At 41.4% G+C, this 23,353-nt stretch overlaps 1 protein-coding gene across 1 annotated transcript; it reads right to left on the bottom strand.

Annotated features, from left to right (window-relative positions):
• Positions 1-500: 500 nt before the first annotated feature.
• On the bottom strand, positions 501-23,353 carry LOC129631873 (cationic amino acid transporter 3-like). Its single transcript, XM_055553133.1, has 11 exons — positions 22,968-23,353; positions 21,798-21,956; positions 20,553-20,730; positions 20,236-20,348; positions 19,847-20,069; positions 19,537-19,676; positions 19,332-19,434; positions 1,881-2,080; positions 1,517-1,683; positions 1,137-1,245; positions 501-974 (listed from the first exon to the last, which is right to left on the bottom strand). Exons 1-11 carry the CDS (start codon positions 23,335-23,337, stop codon positions 877-879), a joined length of 1,860 nt encoding a protein of 619 aa, XP_055409108.1. The 5' UTR covers positions 23,338-23,353; the 3' UTR covers positions 501-876.

The raw sequence follows: 23,353 nt of genomic DNA, 5'->3' as shown, positions 1-23,353 counted from the left end.
CTTGCTGCTCAACTGCCAATAAATCATGGGGCAAGCTTTCATTGAGAAAGATGCTTTATTCCGAAAAGCCAGTGATCTGAGGAAAAGGTGGACTTGCATCCATGAGAGTTCTGCTCAGCCATGACCATCTTTAAAGGGAAACAATCTCAGTTAATCATTAAGGGAGGAAGTCATGGTCATTTTTCCATTGCTGCAAGCCTGCTGACTTCCTATTTTCTCCAGTACACTGTCTTGCTCGAGTGACCCACCTGCAATCAGAGATTCTCTTGCCTGTGTGGTCCACCTGCATTTTAATAAGGGGAAGCTAGGGGAGGAAGTCAGTCATTCTTAAACCAATTTTTTTTTTTGGCTACACCATTGGGCATGCAGGGTATTGTTCCCCAACCAGGGGTTGAACCCATGCCCCCTGCACTGGGAGCGTGGAGTCTTAGCCACTGGACTGCCAGGGAAGTCCGTGGAGTATAACTCTTCATATAATTTATCCTCACCTGAGTTTCCTTCCAATGGGGCAGTCTCTGTGTTCTTGTTAGAAATAAGTACAAGAAGGTGCTTCTAATGTGCCCATAATAATTTATTTCTTCCTCTAGTTGCTGCTTACACTGTGGTACTTTGTTTGTGAAAATTCATCTTGCTGCACACTTATGAAGCATGCACTTACAAGTATGTATAGTATGCTTTGAAAAGTTTACTGAAAATTGCACAATGATCCAGTCACTTTCTCCACAAGCAACAAATACAGGGCTTTAGATGCCTCCACCTTCACACTCCACCGAGGCTCAGTGTCCCTTGCACCAGCAGATCCTCCAGGGCATGGAGGGATTCCACGCAGCATCTACCTCCTGTGGTTAAGATGGCTCAGCACCAGGGATGTTTTTGTCAAGAGTCTGGGAGGTGGATGCTGGAGGCTGGTGGCTGTTGATGATTGTTCCCTGCCAGGCTGTGTCGGATCCCGTATCCAAAGTATATGAGAAATCCTAGTAGGGAAATGAGACGATAAGAAGTATATGTAGGCGCCCTCCTCGCTTAAAAATGCCCAGTAGACCTTCTATGGCATCTGATACAGTGTGGGGAGAAATCGTAGGAAGATGTTGGGTTCAGTCATTCAAGAAACCTCTTTATTCTAGAAAGCAACTTACCAATTGCATTCCAGATGCCAAACAGGGCCCAGGTCCCAGAGGTCGTCTGCATCATCAGGTAAACATTCACGAAGATGCTGACCAGTGGGAGGACAGGCAGAGCAGGGACCTGTGGGCAGAGTCAGTTCATCGCTGAACACAGCCCAGATGTCTGAAAGGGAGACCCTACCCCACGTGGGTGGGAGACTCCTGTCCTCCTCAGGCTGTGCATTCAGTGCCTAATGAGATTGTGTATGCAAAGCCCTGAGTGTGGATCAGGGAAGAGTCCATTGGTTTCAGTAACTCTCCTCATTCCCTGTCCAGGAAAGGATATTTTGCCGTCAAAGGACACAGACTTCATTCACCCAAGGTGGACACTTTGGACACATAAGCTCACTTACCCTGAATGGAAGAGGAGAGGGGTCCTGGGGCTGCCTCCAGATGATGACCGTGACCCCAGTGGTGAGCAGCAGCAGCAGCACAGCCACTGTTGTGAGCACGGGGTCTCCAGAGAACACCTGGCTGGGCCACTGGGCCAGGATCAGGCTCAGGATGGTCAGCAGAAGAACTGTAAGGATCAAGGAGGAGAATAACAGGCTGGACCCAGAAACAATGATGTCAGGACCTCGGGTCACATCCTTCCCTGAAACCACCAGTATCAGGAAGGGTCATCATATCTTCAAGACTCCTCCACTGACAAAATACACACACTCAGTCCATCCTGTCAATTTCAAAATATGACCAAAGAGACTTCCCAGTGCTCACCAAGCAGGAAGGCACATCCATAGACAATCTGGGCAGATTTCTGGGTGGGGGTGGTGCTGACAGGCAACCACAGACTCTTTAGAGTCTTTGAGCTCCCTGCTTCAGGTTCAGAGTCCAAAGGATTTTCCTTGACTAGAGGCTTCATCTGAATTTTGTCTTCTATTTTCTCATTCTTGCTTAAATTCCAGTCTGGCTGGTACCTGAATTAGAGATATTATAGGAATATTAACAGCAGTCCCTACTCATTTAAAAACAGGCATCCTAATGCATCACTTTCCTGCCTTAAGCAGAGCAGGAGTTTAGAAGGCCGAAGGAGGTGGCCAGTAGGTCTGGGGGGCTGAGGCCAAGAGGGCAGAGGAATAGGATGGGGAGACCACTTTCTCCACCACAAATTCATTGAAAGAACATTTGAACGCCAAGCAAACTCCACAAAACAAGTTTAGAACGCTGGCAGAGGACATCAGCCACCCAGAAAAGCAGCCCATTGTCTTCTAAAGGATATAGGACCAAATATAAAGGATAAAAAGAGAGACAAGATAGTTAAGGACAGAGATCCGTCCCAGGAAGGGATTCTTAAAAGAGAAGTTTCCAAACACCAGGAAACCCTCTCACCGGCGGGTCTGTGGAGAGTTTTGGAATCTCAGAGGGCAACAAAACCTGGAGGAAAAATAAATAAAACCCACATGTTACATCCCTAATGGCAACTCCCAACGGAGAAGTACCCCAGATGCTTTCCTCCGCCACTAGCAAGGGGGGGTGGTGAATGGGGAGGAATGGGCTGCATTGTTGAGGGTAAGGACCGGGCCTGAATGCCTTGAGGGCAATCTGAGGGAGCTAACGTGAGATAGTAACCTAAACTGCGGGATAGCCAGAGAGAGAGGGGGGAAAAGAGAGAGAGAGAGAACTATCCGCGAAAAGCCCGAACCTAAGGCACTGCCGGCCTGCTCACAGAATAAAGGACTGAGCGAATACCAGAGGAGAGCTAGCTGGCTGCGGACCCGGCCATCCCCAGCTGGAGGCAGGTGGGGGGCAGCCAGAGCCAGAAAGAGGCACTCTCAGCCCCAGAGAAGGCATCTCCTACCAAACTGCGAAAAGGCTTCCAGTTTCAAACCAAGACTTCCTGAGATTCTCGGAGGTTAACATCCACCGGGAGGGTCGCAGCCAGAGATCAGCTCCCCAGAAAAGACACACCACACACCAGAGACGGGCATGCCCCAGAAACCAAGCGGCTAGGACCTGGGAGGTGATAAGATGCACCACACCTTAGGAGAGTGCGCTCGCCAAGCACCTGGTCGCCTGAGCTGCTCGGATAACAGAAGGGCACAAAACGCAGGCCCAACCGAGTCTGTGCCTTTGTGGAGTACCTGAGAACCTGAACCTGAGCAGCTTAGACCTGGGAAGTGCATGCAACCCAGGGCCCGCTCCCTGCACAGCAACCTGAAGCCTGAGCAGTGTAGACTGGGAAAGCTCACACACCTTAAGCAGGGGCAAGCGCAGTGTTGCTGGGACACTGTGAGCACTCCCCACACACGCCAGTGATATTTGTTTGCAGTGTTCCTCCCTCCCCATAGCACGACTGAACAAGTCAGCCTAAACAAGAGACCACCTCGTCCCCTTGTGTCAGGTCGGAAATTAGACACTGAAGAGACCTGCAAACACAAGAAGCCAAATAAACACAGGGAACTGCTTTGGAAATGACAGGTGCAACAGATTAAAATCCCTGTAGTTAACACCGACTACACTGGAAGGGGCCTATACATTTTGAGAACTATAAGCTAGAACAAGGAACTATCTGGAACTGAACTGACCCCACACTGCCCGCAACAGCTCCAGAGAAACTCCTAGATATGTTTTTACTATTACTATTATCTTTTTTTTAATTAAAAATTTTTTCCTTTTTTTAAATTCCTCTATTACACCTTTAATTTTTATATTTATAACCAACTATTACATTGCAAAAAAAAAAAAAGACCCTATTTTTAAAGCAAACTTCATATATATTTCTCATACATTTTGTGATTTTTTAAAAATAATATTGTATTTTTGAAAGTCTAACCTCTACTCTAGATTTTTAATCTTTGCTTTATGGTATTTGTTACCAATTTTGTACATTTAAGAATCCAATCTTTGTAATCATTTTTACTTAGCAGTGTGATTACTGGCTTGATTACTCTCTTCCCCTTTTGACTCTCCTTTTTCTCCCCCAGGTCACCTCTAACTCCTCTCTCCAGTTTCTCTCCTCAACCGAACTCTGTAAATCTCTGTGTGTGTTCCAGGCTGTTGAGAACACTTAGGGAACAGAATACGGCCATGATCTATCTCTCTCCTTTTGATTCCCCCCTTTCTCCTCCTGCTCACCTCTATTTCCTTCCTCCCTCTCCTCTTCTCTATGTAACTCCATGACCCTCTCTGAGGGTTCCAGACTGTGGTTAGCACATAGGGAATTGATTACTGGCTAGATTACTCTCTCCCCTTCTGATTTCCCCTCTTCTTCTTGTTATCTCTATCTCCTTCCTCCCTCTTCTCTTCTCTGTGTAACTCCGTGAGCCTCTCTGAGGGTTCCAGACTGTGGAGAGCACATAGGGAATTGTTTACTGGCTAGCTTGCTCTCTCCCCTTTTGATTCCCCCTCTTCTCCTCCTGGTCAGCTCTATCTCCATCCTCCCTCTTCTCTTCTCCATGTAACTCTGTGAACCTCTCTAGGTGTCCCTCACTGTGGAGAATGTTTTCACCATTAACCTAGAAGTTTTATAATCAGTGCTGTATGGATGGAGAAGTCTTGAGGCTACTGTAAGAATAAGACTGAAAACCAGAGGCAGGAGGCTTAAGCCCCAAACCTGAGAACACCAGAGAACTCCTGACTCCAGGGAACATTCATTGGTAAGAGATCATCCAAAAGCCTCCATACCTACACTGAAACCAAGCACCACCCAAGAGCCAATAAGTTCCAGAGCAAGCCATACCACTCATATTCTCCAGCAATGCAGGAACATAGCCCTGACCATCAGTATACAGGCTGCCCAAAGTCACACCAAACCCACAGACATCTCAAAACTCACTACTGGACACTTCATTACACTCCAGACAGAAGAAATCCAGCTCCACCCACCAGAACACCAACACAAGCTTCCCTAACCAGGAAACATTGACAAGCTGCCCGTCCAACCCTACCCACAGAGAGGCACCTCCACAATAAAGAGGAACAACAAACTGCCAGAATACAGAAAGGCCACTGCAAACACAGCAATCTAAATAAGGTGAAAAGGCAGAGAAATACTCAGCAGGTAAAGGAACATGATAAAAGCCCACCAAACCAAACCAAAGAGGAAATAGGGAGTCTACCTGAAAAAGAATTTAGAAAAGTGATAGTAAAAATGAACCAAAATCTTGAAAACAAAATGGAGTTACAGATAAGTAGCCTGGAGACAGGATTGAGAAGATGCAAAAAATGTTGAACAAGGACCTAAAACAAACAAACAAACAAACAAACAAAAAAAACAAAAAAGAGTCAACCAATAATTAACAATGCAATAAATGAGATCAAAACCAACTCTGGAGGGAACCAACAGTAGTTTAACAGAAGCAGAAGATAGGATAAGTGAGGTAGTAGATAGAATGGTAGAAATAAATGAAACACAGAGGAAATGAGAATTAAAAGAAATGAGGACAACCTCAGGGACCTCTGGGACAATGTGAAAGTCCCCAAAATTCAAATGATGGGAGTCCCAGAAGAAGAAGGAAAAAAGAAAGGCTGTGAGAAAATACTTAAAGAGATAATAGTTGAAAACTTCCCTAAAATGGAGAAAGACATAGTCATCCAAGTCCAAGAAACCCAGAGAGTCTCAAACAGGATAAACCCAAGGTGAAACACCCCAAGACACATATTAATCAAATTAACAAAGATCAAACACAAAAAATAAATATTAAAAGCAACAAGGGAAAAACAACAAATAGCACACAAGGGGACTCCCATAAGAATAACAGCTGATCTTTCAATAGAGACTCTTCAGGCCAGAAGGGAATGGCAGGACATATTTAAACTGATGAAAGAGAAAAACCTACAACCCAGATGACTGTACCTAGTAAGGATCTCATTCAAATATGAAGGAGAAATCAAAAGCTTTACAGACAAGCAAAAGCTGAGAAATTCAGCACCACCAAACCAGCTCTTCAACAAATTCTAAAGGATCTTCTCTAGACAGGAAACACAGAAACAGTTTATAAACTCAAACCCAAAACAACAAAGTAAATGGCAATGGGATAATACTTATCAATAATTACCTTAAATGTAAATGGGTTGAATGTCCCAACCAAAAGACAAAGACTGGCTGAATGGATACAAAAAGAAGACCCCTATATATTCTGTCTACAATAGACCCACCTAAAAACAAGGGACACATACAGACTGAAAGTGAAGGGCTGGAAAAAGATATTTCACGCAAATGGAAACCAAAAAAAAAAAAAAAAAGCAGGAGTAGTGATATTCATATCACATAAAAAAGACTTTAAAACAAAGCCTATGAAAAGAGACAAAGTACACTGCATAATGATCAAAGGATTAATCAAAGAAGAAGATATAACAATTATATATATATATGCATCCAACACAGGAGCACCACAATATGTAAGGCAAAAGCTAACAAATATGAAAGGATAAATTAACAGTAACACAATAATAGTGGGAGACCCTCATACCCCACTCACACCTATGGATAGATAAACTAAACAGAAAATTAACAAGGAAACACAGACTTTAAATGACACAATGGACTAGTTAGGCCTAATTGATATCTATAGGACACTTCACCCCAAAACAATGAATTTCACCCTTTTCTCAAGTGCACATAGAATCTTCTAAAGGATAGATCAGAGGGGGAGGAGCCAAGATGGTGGAGGAGTAGGATGGGGAGAACACTTTCTCCCCCACAAATTCATCAAAAGAACATTTAAACGTCGAGTAAATTCCACAAAACAACTTCTGAATACCGGCAGAGGACATCAGGCACCCAGAAAAGCAACCCAACTCTTCGAAAGGAGGTAGGAAAAAATATAAAAGACAAAAAAAGAGACAAAAGAGGGAGGGACGGAGTTCCGTCCTGGGAAGGGAGTCTTAAAAAGAGAGAAGTTTCCAAACACCAGGAAACCTTCTCACTGCCGAATCTGTGCCGAGCTTTGGAAGCACAGCGGGCAACATAACAGGGAGAAAAAAATAAATAAACAATTAAAAATCGCTGATTGCGAGCCCTACGGTAACTCCCCCAGCGGAGAAGCAGCGCAGATGCCTGCACACGCCATTAGCAAGCGGGGGCTGGGCAGGGAAGCGCGGCGTGGGCTGCGTCGCTTAGAGTAAGAATCTGGCCCAAATGTCCTGAGCGCTATCTGAGTGAAATAATTTGGGCTAGCAAACCAGACTGTGGGATATCTACCACGCGAAAAGCCAGCCCTAACCTAAGACACCGCCAGGCCCGTGCACGGAACAAAGGACTGAACAGAGATAGCCGGCTACAGACCTTCCCCCTCCGGTGACAGGCAGCCAGAGCCAGAAGGGGGCAATCGCAGCCCCAGAGAGACATTATCTATAAAACTGTAAGCAGGCTTCTTTGCTAACTAAAACTTCTTGGGGGTCTGGACGGTCAACATCTGCCTGAGAAGGTGCGCCGGTTTTACACCCAGATAACCGAGTGGCGGGGAGGCGATAGGTCGCAGCATTGGCGCCCGCCAAACACATTACCTGAGCTGCTCGGATCTGGGAAGAGCACAAAACACAGGCCCAACCGAGTCTGCGCCTCTGAGGACTACCTGAGTGCCTGAACCTGAGCGGCTTGGACCTGGGAGGTCAGCCCAGGGCTGGCCTCTGATTGTTCCTGACAGAACAACCTAGAGCCCGAGCAGTGTGGGCAGGGAGGCTACACGCGCCGTGAGCGGGGGCAGACCCAGTGTGGCTGAGGCACTGCAAGCGCACCCCAGTGTTATCTGTTTGCAGCATCCCTCCCTCCCTCCCCACAGCGCGGCTGAACAAGTGAGCCTAAATTAAAAAAAAAAAAAAATAGTGTCCTCAACCATCCCCTTTGTGTCAGGGCGGGAACCAGACACTGAAGAGACCAGCAAACAGAAGAAGCTATAACAGAGGGAAACGCCTTGGAAGCTACAGGCCATAGATTAAAACCCTGTGGTTACTACGGATTACATAGGAAGGGGCCTATAGATCTTGAGAAATATAAGTCGGACTAAGGAACTGCCAAAAATGAACTGAACCCACAATACTCACAAGAAAACCAGAGAAAGACCTAGATATATTTTTACTATTTTTACGATCAAATCTTTCTTTCTTTTTTTTTAAAATTTTTTAAAAAAAAATTTAAGTCCTCTATTGTCCTTTAATTTTCACTTTTATAACCTATTACTTTGCAAAAAAAAAAAAAAAGACCCTATTTTTTTTTTCTTCTTCAGCAAACTTCATATATATATTTTATAATTTTTTGACCGTGTTTTTTTTTTTTTCTTTTTCTTCTTTTCTTTAACATTGTATTTTTGAAATTCCAAACTCTACTCTAGATTTTTAATGTTAGCCTTTTGGTATATGTTATCAATTTTGTACCTATAGTTTTTTTTTATAATTTCTGTGACTTTTTTTTTCCCTCAGTTTCTTTCTCTTCTTCTTTTATATAACATCGTATATCTGCAATTCCAAACTCTACTCAAGATTTTTAATTTATGCTTTTTGGTATTTGATATCAATTTTGTACCTGTATTTTCTTTATAATTTTTGCAACATTGTTTTTGTTGGTTGGTTTGTTTTCTCTCTTTATTTTTCTTCTTCTTTTTTTTAATATTGTATTTTTGAAATTCCAAACTCTACTCTAGATTTTTAATTTTTGCTTTTTGGTATTAGTTATCAATTTTGTACCTGTAATTTCTTTAGAATTTTCACGACTTTGTTTTTCTTTGTTCGTTTTTTCTCTCTTTCTTTTCCTTCTTCTTTTCTTTAACATCGTATTTTTGAAATTCCAAACTCTTCTCTAGATTTTTAATTTTAGCCTTTAGGTATATGTTATCAATTTTGTACCTATAGTTTTTTTTTTATAATTTCTGTGACTTTTTTTTTCTTTTTTTCCCCTCTGTTTCTTTCTCTTCTTCTTTTCTTTAACATTGTATTTTTGAAATTCCAAACTCTACTCTAGATTTTTAATTTTTGCTTTCTGGTATTAGTTATCAATTTTGTACCTGTAGTTTCTTTATAATTTTCGTGACCTTGTTTGTTTTTCTTTGTTCGTTTTTTCTCTCTTTCTTTTGCTTCTTCTTTTCATTAACATCGTATTTTTGAGATTCCAAACTCTACTCTAGATTTTTAATTTTTGCTTTTATGTATTTGTTACCAATTTTGTACCTTTAAGAACCCAATCTTCAGGACCCATTTTTCACTAGGGTACGAGATTACTGGCTTGACTGCTCTCTCTCCCTTTGGACTCTCTGTTTTCTCCACCAAGTCACCTATATCTCCTCCCTAACCCCTCTCTACTCTACCCAACTCTGTGAATGTCTGTGTGTTCCAGACGGTGGAGAACACTTAGGGAACTCATTACTGGCTGGATCTGTCTCCCTCCTTTTCATTCCCCCTTTTATCCTTATGGCCACCTCTGTCTCCTTCCTCCTTCTTCTCTTCTCTGTATAACTCCGTGAACATCTCTGAGCGGTCCAGTTGTGGAGTGCACATAAGGAAGTGACTACTGGCTAGCCCACTCTCTCCACTATTGATTCCACCTCATCTCATTTGGGTCACCTCTAACTCCCTCCTCCCTCTTCTCTTCTCCATGTAATGCTGTGAACCTCTCTGAGTGACCCTCACAGTAGAGAAACTTTTCATCTTTAACGTAGATGTTTTATCAATGGTGCTGTATAGAAGGAGAAGTTTTGAAACTACTGTAAAAATAAGACCGATAACTGAAAGTAGGAGGCTTAAGTCCAAACCCTGACTCCAGGGAACATTAATTGACAGGAGCTCATCAAAGGCCTCCATACCGACATTGAAACCAAGCATCACACAAGGGCCAACAAGTTCCAGGGTAAGACATACCAAGCAAATTCTCCAGCAACAAAGGAACACAGCCCTGAGCTTCAAGATACAGGCTGCCCAAAGTCACCCCAAAATCATAGACATCTCATAACTCATTACTGGACAGTTCATTACACTCCAGAGAGAAGAAATACAGCTCCATCCACCAGAACATCGACACAAGCTTCCCTAACCAGGAAACCTTGACAAGCCACCTGTACAAACCCACACACAGTGAGGAAACGCCACAATAAAGAGAACTCCACAAACTGCCAGAATACAGAAAGGACACCCCAAACTCAGCAATTTAAACAAGATGAAGAGACAGAGGAATACCCAGCAGATAAAGGAACAGGATAAATGCCCACCAAACCAAACAAAAGAGGAAGACATAGGGAATCTACCTGATAAAGAATTCTGAATAATGATAGTGAAATTGATTCAAAATCTTGAAATTAAAATGGAATCACAGATAAATAGCCTGGAGGCAAGGATTGAGAAGATGCAAGAAAGGTTTAACAAGGACTTAGAAGAAATTTAAAAAAGAGTCAATATATAATGAATAATGCAATAAGTGAAATTAAAAACACTCTGGAGGCAACAAATAGTAGAATAACAGAGGCAGAAGATAGGATTAGTGAATTAGAAGATAGAATGGTAGAAATAAATGAATCAGAGAGGATAAAAGAAAATCAAATTAATAGAAATGAGGACAATCTCAGAGACCTCCAGGACAATATTCAACACTACAACATTCGAATCATAGGGGCCCCAGAAGAAGAAGACAAAAAGAAAGACCATGAGAAAATACTTGAGGAGATAATAGTTGGAAACTTCCCTAAAATGGGGAAGGAAATAATCACCCAAGTCCAAGAAACCCAGAGAGTCCCAAACAGGATAAACCCAAGGCGAAACACCCCAAGACACATGTTAATCAAATTAACAAAGATCAAACACAAAGAACAAATATTAAAAGCAGCAAGGGAAAAACAACAAATAACACACAAGGGAATTCCCATAAGGATAACAGCTGATCTTTCAATAGAAACTCTTCAAGCCAGGAGGGAATGGCAACACATACTTAAAATGATGAAAGAAAATAACCTACAGCCCAGATTATTGTACCCAGCAAGGATCTCATTCAAGTATGAAGGAGAAATCAAAAGCTTTTCAGACAAGCAAAAGCTGAGAGAATTCAGAACCACCAAACCAGCTCTCCAACAAATACTAAAGGATATTTTCTAGACAGGAAACACAAAAATGGTGTATAAATTCGAACCCAAATCAATAAAGTAAATGGCAACGGGATCATACTTATCAGTAATTACCTTAAACGTAAATGGGTTGAATGCCCCAACCAAAAGACAAAGACTGGCTGAATGGATACAAAAACAAGACCCCTACTTATGTTGTCTACAAGAGACCCACCTCAAAACAGGGGACACATACAGACTGAAAGTGAAGGGCTGGAAAAAGGTTTTCCATGCAAATAGGGATCAAAAGAAAGCAGGAGTAGCAATACTCATATCAGATAAAATAGACTTTAAAACAAAGGCTGTGAAAAGAGACAAAGAAGGTCACTACATAATGATCAAAGGATCAATCCAAGAAGAAGATATAACAATTATAAATATATATGCACCCAACATGGGAGCACCACAGTATGTAAGACAAATGCTAACAAGTATGAAAGGAGAAATTAACAATAGCACAATAATAGTGGGAGACTTTAATACCCCACTCACACATATGGATAGATCAACTAAACAGAAAATTAACAAGGAAACACAAACTTTAAACGATACAATAGACCAGTTAGACCTAATTGATATCTATAGGACATTTCATCCCCAAACAATGAATTTCACCTTTTTCTCAAACGCACATGGAACCTTCTCCAGGATAGATCACATCCTGGGCCATAAAGCTAGCCTTGGTAAATTCAAAAAAAATAGAAATCATTCCAAGCATCTTTTCTGACCACAATGCAGTAAGATTAGATCTCAATTACGGAAGAAAAACTATTAAAAATTCCAACATATGGAGGCTGAAAACATGCTTCTGAATAACCAACAAATCACAGAAGAAATCAAAAAAGAAATCAAAATTTGCATAGAAACGAATGAAAATGAAAACACAACAACCCAAAACCTGTGGGACACGGTAAAAGCAGTCCTAAGGGGAAAGTTCATAGCAATACAGGCACACCTCAAGAAACAAGAAAAAAGTCAAATAAATAACCTAACTCTACACCTAAAGCAACTAGAAAAGGAAGAAATGAAGAACCCCAGGGTTAGTAGAAGGAAAGAAATCTTAAACCTTAGAGCAGAAATAAATACAAAAGAAACAAAAGAGATCATAGCAAAAGTCAACAAAACCAAAAGCTGGTTTTTTGAAAGGATAAATAAAATTGACAAACCATTAGCCAGACTCATCAAGAAACAAAGGGAGAAAAATCAAATCAATAAAATTAGAAATGAAAATGGAGAGATCACAACAGACAACACAGAAATACAAAGGATCATAAGAGACTACTATCAACAATTATATGCCAATAAAATGGACAACGTGGAAGAAATGGACAAATTCTTAGAAAAGTACAACTTTCCAAAACTGGACCAGGAAGAAATAGAAAATCTTAACAGACCCATCACAAGCATGGAAATTGAAACTGTAATAAAAAATCTTGCAGCAAACAAAAGCCCAGGTCCAGACGGCTTCGCAGCTGAATTCTACCAAAAATTTAGAGAAGAGCTAACACCTATCCTGCTCAAACTCTTCCAGAAAATTGCAGAGGATGGTAAACTTCCAAACTCATTCTATGAGGCCACCATCACCCTAATACCAAAACCTGACAAAGATCCCACAAAAAAAGAAAACTACAGGCCAATATCACTGATGAACAAAAATGCAAAAATCCTTAATAAAATTCTAGCAATCAGAATCCAACAACACATTAAAAAGATCATACACCATGACCAAGTGGGCTTTATCGCAGGGATGCAAGGATTCTTCAATATCTGCAAATCAATCAATGTAATACACCACATTAACAAATTGAAAAATAAAAACCATATGATTATCTCAATAGATGCAGAGAAAGCCTTTGACAAAATTCAACATCCATTTATGATAAAAACTCTCCAGAAACCAGGAATAGAAGGAACATACCTCAACATAATAAAAGCTATATATGACAAACCCACAGCAAACATTATCCTCAATGGTGAAAAATTGAAAGCATTTCCTCTAAAGTCAGGAACAAGACAAGGGTGCCCACTTTCACCATTACTATTCAACATAGTTTTGGAAGTTTTGGCCACAGCAATCAGAGCAGAAAAAGAAATAAAAGGAATCCAAATTGGAAAAGAAGAAGTAAAACTCTCACTATTTGCAGATGACATGATCCTCTACATAGAAAACCCTAAAGACTCCACCAGAAAATTACTAGAACTAATCAATGACTATAGTAAAGTTGCAGGATATAAAATCAACACACAGAAATCCCTTGCATTCCTATACACTAATAATGAGAAAACAGAAAGAGAAATTAAGGAAACAATTCCATTCACCATTGCAATGGAAAGAATAAAATACTTTGGAATATATCTACCTAAAGAAACTAAAGACCTATATATAGAAAACTATAAAACACTGGTGAAAGAAATCAAAGAGGACACTAACAGATGGAGAAATATACCATGTTCATGGATTGGAAGAATCAATATAGTGAAAATGAGTATACTACCCAAAGCAATTTATAGATTCAATGCAATCCCTATCAAGCTACCAACAGTATTCTTCACAGAGCTAGAACAAATAATTTCACAATTTGTATGGAAATACAAAAAACCTCGAATAGCCAAAGCGATCTTGAGAAAGAAGAATGGAACTGGAGGAATCAACCTACCTGACTTCAGGCTCTACTACAAAGCCACAGTCATCAAGAGAGTATGGTACTGGCACAAAGACAGAAATATAGATCAATGGAACAAAATAGAAAGCCCAGAGATAAATCCACGCACATATGGACACCTTATCTTTGACAAAGGAGGCAAGAATATACAATGGATTAAAGACAATCTCTTTAACAAGTGGTGCTGGGAAATCTGGCCAACTACTTGTAAAAGAATGAAACTAGAACACTTTCTAACACCATACACAAAAATAAACTCAAAATGGATTAAAGATCTAAATGTAAGACCAGAAACTATAAAACTCCTAGAGGAGAACATAGGCAAAACACTCTCTGACATACATCACAGCAGGATCCTCTATGACCCACCTCCCAGGATATTGGAAATAAAAGCAAAAATAAACAAATGGGACCTAACTAACCTTAAAAGCTTCTGCACATCAAAGGAAACTATTAGCAAGGTGAAAAGACAGCCTTCAGAATGGGAGAAGATAATAGCAAATGAAGCAACTGACAAACAACTAATCTCGAGAATATACAAGCAACTCCTACAGCTCAACTCCAGAAATATAAATGACCCAATCAAAAAATGGGCCAAAGAACTAAATAGACATTTCTCCAAAGAAGACATACAGATGGCTAACAAACACATGAAAAGATGCTCATTATCAGAGAAATGCATTATCAGAGAAATGCAAATCAAAACCATTATGAGGTACCATTTCACACCAGTCAGAATGGCTGCGATCCAAAAGTCTACAAGCAATAAATGCTGGAGAGGATGTGGAGAAAAGGGAACCCTCTTACACTGTTGGTGGGAATGCAAACTAATACAGCCACTATGGAGAACAGTGTGGAGATTCCTTAAAAAATTGGAAATAGAACTGCCTTATGATCCAGCAATCCCACTGCTGGGCAGACACACTGAGGAAACCAGAAGGGAAAGAGACACGTGTACCCCAATGTTCATCGCAGCACTGTTTATAATAGCCAGGACATGGAAGCAACCTAGATGCCCATCAGCAGATGAATGGATAAGAAAGCTATGGTACATATACACAATGGAGTATTACTCAGCCATTAAAAAGAATACATTTGAATCAGTTCTAATGAGGTGGATGAAACTGGAGCCTATTATACTGAGTGAAGTAAGCCAGAAAGAAAAACACCAATACAGTATACTAACGCATATATATGGAATTTAGAAAGATGGTAACAATAACCCTGTGTACAAGACAGCAAAAGAGACACTGATGTATAGAACAGTCTTATGGACTCTGTGCGAGAGGGAGATGGTGGGAAGATTTGGGAGAATGGCATTGAAACATGTAAAATATCATGTATGAAACGAGTTGCCTGTCCAGATTAGATGCACGATACTGGATGCTTGGGGCTGGTGCACTGGGATGACCCAGAGGGATGGTATGGGGAGGGAGGAGGGAGGAGGGTTCAGGATGGGGAACACATGTATACCTGTGGCAGATTCATTTTGATATTTGTCAAAACTAATACAATTATGTAAAGTTTAAAAATAAAATAAAATTTAAAAAACAAACACACACACACACACACAAAACAAAAGCAAGAAATCCTACAAAGGGGGAAGGTGAGGGGAGGGATAAATTAGGAGGTTGGGCTTAACATGCACACTACTCTATATAAAATCATGATCGACAAGGACTTACTGTTTAGCATGGGGAACTATACTAAATATTCTATAATAATCTATACGGGAAAAAAATCTGAAAAAGAATGAATGCGTGTATAACTGATCCACTTTGTTGTACGCCTGAAACTAACACAACATTGTTAAGCAACCATATCCTAATATGAAATAAAAATAATAAAAAAAAAAGGATAGATCACATCCTGGGCCATAAATCTAGCCTTGGTAAATTCAAAAAAAATTTAAATCATTCTAAGCATCTTTTCTGACCACAATGCCATAAGATTAGATGTCAAATACAGGAAAAAAAAAATTTTTTTTAATTCCAACATATGGAGGCTAAACAATACGCTTCTAAATAACCAACAAATCATAGAAAAAATAAAAAATAAATCACAATATGCACAGAAATGAAAGAAAATGAAAACACAACAACCCAAAACCTATGGGATACTGTAAAAGCAGTGCTAAGGGGAAGGTTCATAGCAATACAGGCTCACCTCAAGACACAAGAAAAAAGTCAAATAAATAACCTAACTCTACACTTAAAGCAACTAGAAAAGGAAGAAATGAAGAACTCTAAGGTTAGTAGAAGGAAAGAAATCTTAAAAATTAGGGCAGGAATAAATGGAAAATAAACAAAAGAGACCATAGCAAAAATCAACAAAGCTAAAAGCTGCTTTTATGAGAAGATAAATAACATTGACAAAACATTAGCCAGACTCATCAAGAAACAAAGGGAGAAGAATCAAATCAACACAATTAGAAATGAAAATGGATAAATCACAGCAGACAACTCAGAAAAACAAAGGATCATAAGAGACTACTATCAGCAACTATATGCCAATAAAATGGACAGCTTGGAAGAAATGGGCAAATTCTTAGAAAAGTATAACTTTCCAAAAGTGAACCAGGAAGAAATAGAAAATCTTAACAGACCCATCACAAGCACAGAAATCAAAACTGTAATCAGAAATCTTCCAGCAAACAAAAGCCCAGGACCAGACGGCTTCACAGCTGAATTCAACCAATAATTTAAAGAGCTAACACATATCCTACTCAAACTCTTCAAGAAAAGTGCATAGGAATGTAAACTGCCAAAGTAATTCTATGAGGCCACCATCACCCTAATAACAAAACCTGACAAATATGCCACAAAAAAAAGAAAACTACAGGTCAACATCACTGATGAACATAGATGCAAAAATCCTTAACAAAATGCTAGCAAACAGAATCCAACAACATATTAAAAAGATCACACATCATGACCAAGTGGGATTTATCCCAGGGATGCTTGGATTCTTTAATATCCACAAATAAATCAACATAATAGACTACATTAAAAAAATTGAAAGATAAAAACCATATGATTCTCTCAATAGATGCAGAGAAAGCCTTTGACAAAATTCAACATCCATTTATGATAAAAACTCTCCAGAAAACAGGCATAGAAGGAACATACCTCAACATAATAAAAGCTATATATGACAAACCTACAGCAAACATTATCCTCAATGGGGAAAAATTGAAAGCATTTCCTCTAAAGTCAGGAACAAGGCAAGGGTGCCCATTCTCACCACTACTATTCAACATAGTTTTGGAAGTTTTGGCCACAGCAATCAGAGGAGAAAAAGAAATAAAAGGAATCCAGATTGGAAAAGAAGAAATAAAATGCTCATTGTTTGCAGATGCCTCTACATAGAAAACCCTAAAGACTCTACCAGAAAATTACTAGAGCTAATCAATGAATATAGTAAAGTTGCAGGATATAAAATTAACACACAGAAATCCCTTGCATTCCTATGCACTAACAATGAGAAAACAGAAAGAGAAATTAAGGAAACATTTCCATTCACCATTGCAACGAAAAGAATAAAATACTTTGGAATATATCTACCTAAAGAAACTAAAGACCTATATATAGAAAACTATAAAGCACTGATGAAAGAAATCAAAGAGGACACAAATAGATGGAGAAATATACCATGTTCATGGATTGGAAGAAACAATATAGTGAAAATGAGTATACGACCCAAAGCAATCTATAGATTCAATGCAATCCCTATCAAGCTACCAACAGTATTTTTCACAGAACTAGAACAAATAATTTCACAATTTGTACGGAAATACAAAAACCTTGAATAGCCAAAGCAATCCTGAAAAAGAAGAATGAAACTGGAGGAATCAACCTGCCTGACTTCAGACTATACTACAAATCTACACTCATCAAGACAGTATGGTACTGGCACAAGACAGAAATATAGATCAATGGAACAAAATAGAAAGCCTGGAGATAAATCCATGCACCTATGGACACCTTATCTTTGACAAAGGAGGCAAGAACATACAATGGAGAAAAGACAATCTCTTTAACAAGTGGTGCTGGGAAAACTGGTCAACCACTAGTAAAAGAATGAAATTATAACACTTTCTAACACCATACACAAAAATAAACTCAAAATGGATTAAAGATCTAAATGTAAGACCAGAAGCTATAAAACTTCTAGAGGAAAACATAGGCAAAACACTCTGACATAAATCAGCAGGATCCTCTATGACCCACCTCCCAAAGTAATGGAAATAAAAGCAAAAATAAACAAATGGGACCTAATTAAACTGAAAAGTTTTTGCACAACAAAGGAAACCATAAACAAGGTGAAAATACAGCCTTCAGAATGGGAGAAAAGAATAGCAAACAAAGCAACTGACAAAGACAAAGAATTAGTCTCAAAAATATACAAGCAGCTCCTGCAGCTCAATTCCAGAAAAATAAATGACCCAATCAAAAAGTGGGCCAAAGAATTAAGCAGACATTACTCCAAAGAAGACATAGAGGTGGCTAACACAAGAAAAGATGCTCAAGATCACTCATTATCAGAGAAATTCAAATCAAAACCACAATGAGGTACCATCTCACACCGGTCTGAATGGCTGCTATCCAAAAATCTACAAACAATAAATGCTGGAGAGGGTGTGGAGAAAAGGGAACCCTCTTACACTGTTGGTAGGAATGCAAACTAATGAAGCCATTATGGAGAACGGTGTGGAGATTCCTTAAAACACTGGAAATAGAACTGCCATATGACCCAGAAATCCCACTGCTGGACATACATGCCAAGGAAACCAGAATTGAAAGAGACATGTGTACCCCAATTTCATCGCAGCACTGTTTATAATAGCCAAGACATGGAAGCAACCTAGATGTCCATCAGCAGACGAATGGATAAGAAAGCTGTGGTACATATACACAATGGAATATTACTCAGCCATTAAAAAGAATACATTTGAGTCAGTTCTAATGAGGTGGATGAAGCTGGAACCTATTATACAGAGTGAAGTAACTCAGAAAGAAAAACATCAATACAGTAGACTAACGCATAAATATGCAATTTAGAAAGATGGTAATGATAACCCTATATGCAAGATGGCAAAAGAGACGCAGATGTATAGAACAGTCTTTTGGAGTCTGTGGGAGAATGTGAGGGTGGGATGATCTGAGAAAATAGCACTGAAACATGTATATTATAATATGTGAAACAGATCACCAGTCCAGGTTCGATGCATGAGACAGGGTGCTCAGGGTTGGTGCACTGGGATGACCCAGAGGGATGGGATGGGGAGGGAGGTGGGAGGGGGGTTCAGGGTGGGGAACACATGGAAACCTATGGCTGATGTATGGCAATGTATGGCAAAAACCACTACAATATTGTAAAGTAATTAGCCTCCAATTAAAAAAAAAAAAAAAGCCTGAAGAGGATGAATGCCGTTGAGTCTTTAGGAACATAAGAGCCCCAGTCAGGGCACAGTGGAATCTCACCTGAGGACAAGGACAAAAAATGCCACCAAGGAGTAAACCAGCAGGTGTCCAATCGACATGAGGTCCACCAGATTACTGAACTCAAAGAGCAATGCAATGATCCCTAGAATGAGGGCACAAACGAGGTGGGAGACAGCAGTGAGAAACCACTGGACATATCCAGATAAGGAAAGGGATCAAAGGAGGAGTATACTCTGAGGCTCACCTGAAAGAATTCCAGAGGACAGAGTGGCCATGATGGGGGTCTTCTTGCGGGCACGGGTCCGGGCAAGTCCTCGGAAAAGGAGCCCGTCCTCTGCCATTTCCTGGATCACCTGAGGCACGGGGAACAAGGAGCTCTGCAGTCTGGAAGGGACGGTGGGAACACGGGTGGGGATGTTGAGAAGAAGGAGAGACCAGGGCTCTGGCTCCCTAGTCTACCTTGGGTAAAGGATTTTTCCCTCTCGTCCCTCAATGCCAAGGACTGAAACACCTGAGCATCTGACAGTTCATGGAAAGAAAGCCTTGACACTGACCTGTATAAAAGAAAACAGAGGATGCCAACAGCCACAACATATCCGGCAGGGCCCCACCCAACATGGACGAAAGCCTGCGGAAAGGGGCTGTCAGGCTCAATCTGGTAGTAGGGCACCATGAGGGTGAGAGTCGCCGAGACACCAAAATACGCCACAAAGCAAATGAAGACCGTGGTCATGATGCTGATGGGGATGGAGCGATGAGGATTTGGGGCTTTTTCCCCTGCAGGGTTGGTAAACACCTCAGATTAGGAAAACACTAAAGCACAGCACAGAAACCACTTCCTCTTGAACTTTGAAAAGCTTTTAAAAGCTTTCAAAAATCTTCTATAAACCCCTATGCCCAAGGGCAGCCCAATCCCCTGATGGGACACACAAAACCCTGTTACCTTTAGTGACAATGTCATCAAAACCCACAAATGAGTAGAAACATAGAGCTGCTCCGTGGAGAATTCCATCATAGTCGAAGGGCACAAACCCTCCAGAACCCAGTGGGCCCAAGCTACAGTGAGAGAAGAAGCAAGAAAGGCCATGAAGGAGGTGCGTTCAGTCATCTCTACAGGACTTCACAGTTAATACCACAAGCCCTGGGCTCCAGAACCTCATTATCCAGATCCACCAGCCCAGATCTCTTTAGTCCCTGCCAGATTCCCAGCTCTGCACCAGCCCCAACAAGCATGACAAGGACCAGGAGCACCTTCCTGACCTATAGATGTCACCGGTTTCAGACGTGTTCAATGTGTAGTCCTGTTCTGTGAGCTTCCAATTGTGCCTGTCTCCTTTAATGAAGCCAGAGAGGATGATGAAGCTGAGAACCAAAAGGTTGATGCCTGTGGATATTTTTCCTACTAGAACTGACTCTCGAGCCCCCAGAACCAGTACTCCTGTGGGAAAGATGGAAGTGAGACATTCCGAGATAGCCACATCAAATCCACAGACACAGAAAGCAGACTAGTGGTGACCAGGGGTTAGGGGACTGGGAGATTAAGATGAATAGTCTGTCTTTGCTCAGTGGATAGTGGGTTTCCTTTTGCTGTGATGAAAATGTTTGAAGCTAGATGAAGGTGATGGTTATATGTCTTGAATGCCCTGCTGCTGCTGCTGCTGTGTCACTTCAGTCGTGTCCGACTCTGTGCGACATCATAGACGGCAGCCCACAAGGTTCCCCCGTCCCTGGGATTCTCCAGGCAAGAACACTTGAATACCGTAAGTACCACTGAATTGCATTCTTTAACATGGTTAGTTTCTTACTGTGGCCATTATCATATAATATGGGCTCGATTGCTCTGACCCTTTGAAACCCCATCGACTGTAGCCTACCAGGCTCCTTCGTCCATGGAGTTTTCCAGACAAGATTACTGGAGTGGGTTGCCATTTCCTACTCCAGTCACATAATATACACATCTATCAAAGCATCATGATGTTCACCTTCAGCTTACATAATGTTGTATGTCAATTATATATCAATAAGGCTAAGGAAAAATAATAAAATGGCTAATTTTATGCTATGTTAATTTCCTCCCAATTGAAAAAAGTCTCAGTACAGAGAAGAAATTTGTCACTCTAAGTAAATGATTCTCAGCTGGGGGTGATTTGGGTCCCCAAGGGACATTTGGCAATGTCTGGAGACATCCTGATTGTCACAATTTGGGAAATATGAATCACAGGTGTTTAGTGAATGAAGTCCAAAGGTGCTAGACACCTGACAGTGGTTGATTAAGAAAATCCTGCAGTACCTGCATCAGCTGCCAACACCAAAGGCTGTTTCAGGCTGGAAGGTCAGTAATGCCAAGGGTGGGAAACAACAGTCTACGTCTTGACTTCCTATCTTTCGTATCCCAGACCCTAATTTCTAATTCCCACAGTTCTGCCACCTCACGCCTTTCCCACCCTAGTTCCCCCACCGCCCCACATCCCAGTCTTCCCATCCTAACTTGGATCCCTGTCTCACCTGTGAGCAACAGCACCAGGGACAGGGCGACAAAGTCTGGGTACTTGGCCAGATAGTAGGGCATATATGGAGAGAAAGTTCCCTCTAAGGCCTGAAAGATGTGGTTCCCAATCAGGCTGCCGAAGGCGATGCTCCAGGCCCTAGCCACGCTACCCGTGCCTGAAGCAGAATAAGAAGGAACATTCATTGACAAATATAAATTGGACCTCCCTACACACCAAGACCCCTTGGAGGATCACAGCCTTGTTGGGGTGAAGGGCTAGCATAGCTCAATAAAACTATGAGCCATGTCATGCAGGACCACTCAAGATGGACGGGTCACAGTGAAGAGTTCTGACAAAACATGGGCCACTGGAGAAGGAAATGGCAACCCACTCCACTATTCTTGCCAGGAGGACCCCATGGACAGCATGAAAAGGCAGACAGTTATGATGCCCGAAGAGAAGCCCCCCAGGTCAGAAGGTGTCCAACATGGGAAAGATGGAAGGTAAAAGGAGAAGGGAGCGGGAGACAATGAGATGGTTGGACAGCATCACTGACTCAGTGAACATGAGTTTGAGCAAACTCCAGGAGAGAGTGGAGGACAGAGGAGCCTGGCGTGCCGTAGCCCATGGGGTTGCGAAGAGTTGGACACAATTTAGTGACAGAAAAACAACAACAAATACACAAGTCATGTACGTTGGGGAAAAAATACAAAATACCAAATCTCAAAGATCTTCTTCTCATAGGGTGGGGAAAATAGACCCAGATAATTCTAAAATAGGTTAACTATTTAATGTCAGTGAGAGATCAAAGTTATGCAAGAAACGAGGGAAGTGAGAGCAATTTGGGCAATGAGGATTAAAATTTTAGTTCAAATGCTAATGGAAACTCTTTGAGGACAACCGCTAAGCAAAAACTTCAGTATGGTGAGGGGATAAGCCTGAGGGCCATCCCTCCCTCTCACCCACTCCCTACAGTGCCCTTTCCTCTGGGTTCTTGGTCCATCATTTAAGGAAAGCAGGGGAGAGCTGAGAAGAATGAAGTTGTGGACTTTTCCTGACGTTATTTCCCTCCTCCCCTCACAGAATGGATGACACAGTTCTCATGCACGACCAAAGACCCAAACACCCACTCCTGGTCTTCCGAACTTCAGCCCCACAGTTACCCCCCCCCCACCCATCCCCTCACCAATGACATAGGACAGTATGAGGTTCCAGGCAGTGACGAAAGCCCACAGTTCTCCCATGCTGATGTAGCTGTAGAGATACGCAGAACCGGTCCATGAGACCCGTGTCCCAAACTCAGCATAGCAGAGCCCAGACAACACAGAAGACACAGCAGCCACCAAGAAGGAGATGACAATCGCTGGTCCAGCGATGAACATGGCCACTTCTCCAACCAGGATGTACACACCAGCCCCCAGGGTGCTGGCCACACCGAAGGCTACCAGTTTCAGGATGTTCAGAGGAGCCGTGGGACTCTTAGAATCATCGGTGGGCTCCAGGAGCCGCCTGCGGACCAGCTTCTGACCAAACTGGTGGAGTTCCTGACACCACATCCTGGATGGAGTTGAG

The sequence above is a fragment of the Bubalus kerabau genome, chromosome 17 (genome assembly GCF_029407905.1).
Source record: "Bubalus kerabau isolate K-KA32 ecotype Philippines breed swamp buffalo chromosome 17, PCC_UOA_SB_1v2, whole genome shotgun sequence".
In the NCBI taxonomy this organism is placed as follows: domain Eukaryota; kingdom Metazoa; phylum Chordata; class Mammalia; order Artiodactyla; family Bovidae; genus Bubalus; species Bubalus kerabau.
Note: the sequence above shows the minus strand (reverse complement) of the source record. Positions and strands in the feature narration are given on the sequence as shown.

What these genes read in the sequence shown, in the direction of transcription:
- LOC129631873 (XM_055553133.1), bottom strand. Translation starts at nt 23,337, where the DNA reads ATGTGGTGTCAGGAACTCCACCAGTTTGGTCAGAAGCTGGTCCGCAGG. An exon ending in CTCTGTTTTCTTTTATACAG is followed by an intron (nt 19,677 to 19,846) that starts GTCAGTGTCAAG and finishes CGTCCCTTCCAG; the next exon opens with ACTGCAGAGCTCCTTGTTCC. An exon ending in TGGATGTGCCTTCCTGCTTG is followed by an intron (nt 1,684 to 1,880) that starts GTGAGCACTGGG and finishes TGATCCTTACAG; the next exon opens with TTCTTCTGCTGACCATCCTG.